This window comes from Mixophyes fleayi, chromosome 10, assembly GCF_038048845.1.
Source record: "Mixophyes fleayi isolate aMixFle1 chromosome 10, aMixFle1.hap1, whole genome shotgun sequence".
NCBI lineage: Eukaryota > Metazoa > Chordata > Amphibia > Anura > Limnodynastidae > Mixophyes > Mixophyes fleayi.
Window position 1 is genome coordinate 89,732,081 of NC_134411.1, and position 6,819 is coordinate 89,738,899.

Below are 6,819 nucleotides of genomic sequence, written 5' to 3' on the forward strand. Positions count from 1 at the left end.
TACAAGAGCTGAAGAACCACTGATTGCTAAAACTGAGCCAGTGGGTAAAGATCAATGCCAGATATTTGACTCGCACCTATCACTCTCCTCACAGATACCAATTCCTAGGCTGCCATAATAATAGTATAATAATTGTTGGCAGAGCCCATCACTGGCAGATGTCTGCCTTGTGCCTGGCACTCTTCTCACAGCTGTCACTCACACGGCCGCTAGGTGGCGCTGTGCCACGTGTGTATGTGGCCGGGGGAGGGGTGCAGCCACTGGCAGGAAGTCTCTCCCGGTGCAGGCAGCTCTCACCATGGCTGTCTGGACCAGAGCCTCCAAGTCCGGGCTCCTGGACCTGCTCCTGCAGGACCACTGGGTGCGAGTCCAGGCTGAGCTGTCCGGGGAGAGCCTGACCCTGACCTCGGAGCAGGAGCCCGGTGCGACCCCCAACGGTCTGAGCAATGGCACCGAGTTGGCCCCGGGCAGCCCCCGCAGGGGACCCCCTACCCCCGGCCGCTCTGACTCCCCCCGGGCAGGGTCAGACTGCGGCTCAGAGTCAGGTCTGGGCAGCCCGGGAGCTCGCTGCCCCCTGGACAGCCCGGAGATGGGCGCTGAGCCGGTGAGGAGGGTGCGGGTGGTGAAGCAGGAGTCCGGGGGACTGGGCATCAGCATCAAGGGCGGCCAGGAGAACCGTATGCCCATCCTCATCTCCAAGATCTTCCCGGGGCTGGCAGCGGACCAGAGCCGAGCCCTAAGGGTCGGGGATGCCATCCTCTCCGTCAATGGGTCAGACCTGCGGACTGCCACCCACGACCAGGCGGTGCAGGTGCTGAAGAAGGCTGGCAAGGAGGTGACTTTAGAAGGTAGGAGCCTGCAGGGTGGCACATGGGTACCAGTGATGGGGGTAATATCACAGGAGACTCCCCTGATAGGGCGATGAGATCAGCGACACAGGGTGGCACATGGGTACCAATGATGGGGGTAATATCACAGGACTCCCCTGATAGGGCGATGAGGTCAGTGACAACACCCAAGGATGGAGTTAACATCTCAGGATGCCCTCCTGCAGTTTAATCTAATGCCCATATGCCCTGCAGCTTTCCCTAACTGTCATCTGTAACTTTCTAAGTCACCTGGTGAATGCAGTCAGGACAGTGACACCACCCATCATTTAACACTCTTAAAATTTCAGAAAAGTTTCCTGTAGTGTGTGCAATGCTTTTATTAAAGTCCATACCCTGCTCTTGTTCCCTAAATTATCCTGTCATTTTTCTAAATCAATCAGTTCAGCTCTGACAATATTTGAGCCACAGTCACTAACCATGCCCACGCATGGCATTTTTCAGGGCGGGGGGGGGGTTGGGATTGATGTGAACACCCCTAATGATTTTAAACAAAAGTTGGCTCCTATACCTCAATTAGTGCAGCAGTGACAGGTTAGGTCTGCGAGCTGGGTCTGTGCTGCCTAAAATAATTCTTTCCCATTTTAATTTTTTTTTTTTTTTTTGTCTAACACAGATGTTTGCTCAGTTCTGCAGATCTGCCAAGAAACTGAGCTTTCTGCAACTACATTAACCCCTGCCCTGACACGGCGCAGGGATTTGCTGAGTCTGCTGGTGAGAAGACTAATCAGGGTTTATCTCAGCATTAATATCAAACACCTCCCCCCACTGATGGAGGCTGTCAGGTTATCCAGGGGATAATCTGGTTCATTGTAGTGACAGCTCTACAGTGTGATTTAAAAAAGTGTAAACTTCCTAGTTAACTTTTATCTTCCCTTGGGATATAGACGCGTTATATTGTCCTATGTGCGAGTGTGTTTAATTGAAAGAATAATTAATTGCTATTCTAATTCTTTTATCTACTTGCACTTTTTATATGATATTAATTAGCACTGTACATATAACATTCCCTAATAATCTGCTCTGTTACTCAGCAGTAAACGATGGGTGTGTGGGGTACAGTTAGGGATTCCATTGGTATTTAGTTTACAACAGAAGAGGATAGTTGTGCCAAATAACTTAAAATAATTATATGATGTATTTGGCAAGGTCAGATAGGTGTTTAGCATACTGCTATACATTCATTAAGCATAACGAAAATGTGAATAGAGAACACTGTTCCCCCTTGTACTATAGATATTGTGCTGTCAAAATGTCCTATACAAAGCTTTGACAGAATAACAAAATTCCCTCTTCATATTAATGTTGTGCTGATTGAACGTATCATTGCTCTAGAATACTGTGGTTTCCTGATGGGAAAATTGTGGCTTTCTAAAAAGGCTGCCTGCTCTTGGTCTAATTGTGGTGGTGTTAAAAATAATAATAATAATCATCGCACTAATTCTGGTAATCTGGGAGCTTTACAATGTAAGGGAAATTACAATGTTACTTTTAGGGAAAACTATGACACACAATAGGGCTTTATATAGTAGAATAAGAAAGTTATGAGCAATAGATGTTGGATTTTTTTCATTTTTTTTTCCATTTTGGAAAGGGGCCTCTTCTTAGACAAGTGGTGCAATTTCACTATTTTCCATAGCTCGTCTTAAAAAGATATAGGGTTGTCACGCCACTGGTTTAAAGGGCTCCTGTGACTTTGTGACAGTGGAGAAAGCCATTTAGTGTGATGAATATAAAATAAATAAATTGGATAATTTTGCCCTCTTCATTATCTGTTCTAAAGTCAGTCCCCATGTTAAATATAAAATGAAGGCATCAGAGTCGGATAATGATCCAGGATATTATAGACTAGTTTATTTGTGAGACATCCACAAAGCAGTTTATCGGTTCAAGTTTGTTCAGTGCTAATTTGAAACCATAAGAGAAAACATTCTGTATTGGTACCACTAAGACAGTGTTGCTGTACTAGTTAATGGGTTTCTGCTCAGAGGTAAAGACACTTTAAGTTTCCCCAGCTTGAAACATCTGAATGTTCAGCATCTGGACTGAGGGAGCGGCTGGGTCTCTAGGCGCTGGGTGTGTGTGTGTGTTTGGAGTGAGCGTGTGCACTGTTCAGTTGTGCAAGTATGTGTCCTGCACATATATGATAGATGTTGGTCTATGCCCAGCCTTGTAGAGGGGGGGGGGGGGGAATATATCAAAACATATTTGGGTTCTTTTACTGACATTGGTCCACAGCAACCAGCAAAACAGTTGCTTTCATTGTCTATGGTTTAGAGCAGTGTTGGCTAACCTGTGACACTCCAGGTGTTGTGAAACTACAAGTCCCAGCATACCCTTCCAGCAATAAGCTGATATATATTGGCAAAGCATGCTGGGACTTGTAGTTTCACAACATCTGGAGTGTCACAGGTTAGTAAACACTGGCTTAGAGCAAACTGTGCCATAGAATGCAATGTTACTGAATGCGCCCCAATAGGCTCCAGCACAAACACACATTTTATGTGTTACAAGGGGAAGGGAAGTGCTGTAACCTATAGCTACTAAAGGAGAACTGTTTAATACAGTTACATAATGACAGATAATGACATAATGGGGTTACATCATCAATTTCCCATTAGTTTCGCTGCTTTGCCTTCTCCCCTGATGTCACTGTCTTGTTCCTTTAATGTAGTTTACATATTGGGTGCTGATTTGCACAGGTCACTGCCGAACGGACCTGCACATACTGTGCAGCCGCCGGCAGCCTTAGAAGTTAGAAAGGGGGCGGGGCCTAAATCGCCCCCCTATATCGCCCGGGGTAGAAAAAAATTCTAGATCCGCCCCAGCGAAGAGATGAGTATTGAGGGAGTGTTTAAAGCTTGGAGACTCTGAGTGTCTGGTATCATAGAGAAGAGAGATCCATGGAGTTGGTGCAGCATAAGAGAGATGTGGAATGTGTGAGGTGAGAAGAGATGATTAGAGAGGAAGAGAGAATGAGTCTGTGTAGAGAAGACATTTTGGGGGCATAATCCATACTTGCTAACTCTCCCGGAATGTCCGGGAGACTCCCTGATTCCGGGTAGGTCTTCCGGAATCCCAGGAGAGTATGGAATCCTCCCACAACTGCCCACTTCACTAGGAAGTAGGCAGAATTAGAGCCAAAATGCTGCAATTCTCAGGCAATCGCGGCATTACTTTTGCATCATTACGTCACGGGGGTGGGTCCAGAATGGCACAATTTGCATAGCCCCGCCCCCAAAATGCCCACCTCCCCAGGCGGCTCCCGGACGCCATCTTCAGAAAGTCGGCAAGTATGACATAATCTGAGAAAGAGATTTAGTTGGTGTTTAATTGCTGATGGCTTTGTAATCAAACTACAGAATAAACAACAAATTGGATTGAAGCCGTGTGTTCAGAGGTAGACCAGAGAGGAGAGTGTTGCAATAATCTAGGCGGGTTATGCTTAGAGCATGCACCAATAGTTGTATCGTAGGTGAGAAAGGGACGGATGCAAGAGATGTTATAAACTGAAGACGGCAGACAGTTCTTAAAGTGTGAAAATTAATGACAGCAGAGTTAAAAATTACAACTAAGTAGCTGGCTGGGGAACTGGAGACATATTCAGGGATTGTTGTCGGGCAATGGAACAGATTTATGAGGGAAAATGGCAAGTTCCGAAAGAGGAGGATGCTGCAGTGGTGTCAGGAACATGACCCAGTAGAGATAAGAAATTAGGCAGAAGATTTGTGGTCCAAGAACAGAGCCTTATGGTATACTGACCGAGAGAGGACAAGGTGGGACTGCTGGAATGTGAGACTCTAATTCGGAGATATAGGAGTAAAACCGAGATAGTGCATCACCTTCAAGTATGGAGTAATGACCTTTTGATTTAGCAGTGAGTAGATCATTGGCTGTTTCTTAGTACAAAGGGAATTAGATTATAAAGGGTCTAACAGAGAATTTAGAGGAAAGATAGGTTAAGAACTCTGAACATTTTCAAGTTGTTTAGATGGAGTAGTGAGACTGGGTGATTACGGGAGAGGGATGAGGGGTCCGGAGGCGGATTTTTAGTGATAGGTTTGATGGCTTGTTGAAAATAAAGAAAGGTCCCAGTGGAAAGAGAGATGTTGATGTTCATATAACCAAATTTGGTAAAAACAAAAATGTAAGAGGAAGAAAGCAACAAACTTGTATCCTCGTAGACTAGATGATCTCATTTGTGACGGGGGATTTAATTAATGATATAATCATGATCCCCGTGAGAGTGCCTGGTATGGTGTAATGCTGCTGGATTGTGATTTATTTTATAATCCCATCCAGGAGAAGAGGGTACATATCACCTCCGCTTTGTGCATCAGTGCTGTCACTGGTATTTAATGAAACACTAGGCTACATCCTTATACATTTAGGGTTAGGCCACAGACTCTCTGCCTATGCTGTGTGCAAGCAAGCGGTAGACTATAAATTTATTATTGATGCGGCTGCAAATTGCAGTTATAGCTCCGTAACTTTCACAAAGGAATCAAAGTGAAGTTTATCTATGTTAGTTTGGAAAGATTAAAGCTGCAATGTAGGAATAGCAGTTATTGTTCAACTCTCTCCCAAAATATATATATATTTCTCTTTATAAGTGATCCATTTCTTTTTTTGGCAAAAGAAAAATAATTAAAGGGTTAAACACTTTTTGGACAAACACTGCCCCCATTTTAGGGCATGGTTTTGTTAACAATCACTACAATCTTAAGCGGGGGGGGTTGAGGAATGTAAAAACGAGGGAAGCTTTGTCTGAAAGTGTGGCAACCTCTTTAAAATGTTACTGATAGCCCTCTTATACATATGATGTGAGTGAGTTCTCTGTACAGCGCTGCGGAATCTGTGGCGCTATATAAATAAATGGTGAGGATGATGATGGTGTTTCACAATCATCCTCTTGCCTGCCATATAGCACAGATGAGCTTGGATGTTTGTACTTAAGTAGAAGAGAGAAATTGTGTTTGCTGGTCCTTTAATTTAGTCCTCTGCCCCCTAATTAGATCTGTGTACAACTTGGCACCGCACAATGTTTTGTGCCAATTACTTTGTGTTTCTGTTGTCCACACACAACATGCCTTGAGGGGAACAAGTGACTACAAACATGGGCAGATAGTGGTAATCTGCCAAGCGGATCTCCATGCATGTCTGCGAGTGATCTGACCGTTTCCAATCTCTTTTGGGGGGGTTTTCACGCACAGCACTCATTTTGGGGGCACAAGTGGTTTTATTGGGTGAGTTTACTGATCATGTGACCATCTTAAATCATAGACCGTTGTAGAATGTCATTCAGTGGTTCAGTTATCACAAAAAATGCAAAACCGCTTCCTTGTCATTATCTCTGTCATGTAAGTACTTGTCATAAGATATTGTTTTCAAAATAAGTGATTAGCACCGTAATTGCTCCTTTGGTAAGTAAAATCATAGTTGCCAACTTTCTATTGTTGCCCTCAGGGAGATCCCGGAGTGGGGGTGGTGGGAGGGCAGAAGGGGACGGGACAACGTAAAATCGACAAGTTTGGACCTACCCCAGTGACAAAACTGATATTTTGACACGGGGGCAGGGCCAAAATGCAGCGATTCACAGCTAATCGCGCCATTTAGGCTCCCTACGGCCAGGTTGCGGGAGAATTGCAGCACAGTGGCCTAGTGGTTAGCACTTCTGCCTCGCAGCACTGGGGTCATGAGTTTGAATCCCGACCATGGCCTTATCTGTGTGGAGTTTGGATGTTCTCCCCGTGTTTGCGTGGGTTTCCTCCCACACTCCAAAAACATACTGGCAGGTTAATTGGCTGCTATCAAAATTGACCCTAGTCTGTGTGTGTGTGTGTGTGTGTGTGTTAGGGAATTTAGACTGTAAGCTCCACTGGGGCAGGGACTGATGTGAGTTCTCTGTACAGCGCTGCGGGAATTAGTGGTA

At 45.0% G+C, this 6,819-nt stretch overlaps 1 protein-coding gene across 1 annotated transcript in view; it reads left to right on the top strand.

Moving 5' to 3' along the window:
• Positions 1-235: 235 nt before the first annotated feature.
• The window catches only part of SNTB2 (syntrophin beta 2), a 16,395-nt gene continuing 9,811 nt past the window's right edge, over positions 236-6,819 (top strand). The window contains exon 1 of the mRNA XM_075187453.1: positions 236-918. Coding sequence (XP_075043554.1) covers positions 299-918 — 620 coding nt within the window. The 5' untranslated portion in view covers positions 236-298. The remainder of the gene's footprint in view (positions 919-6,819) is intronic.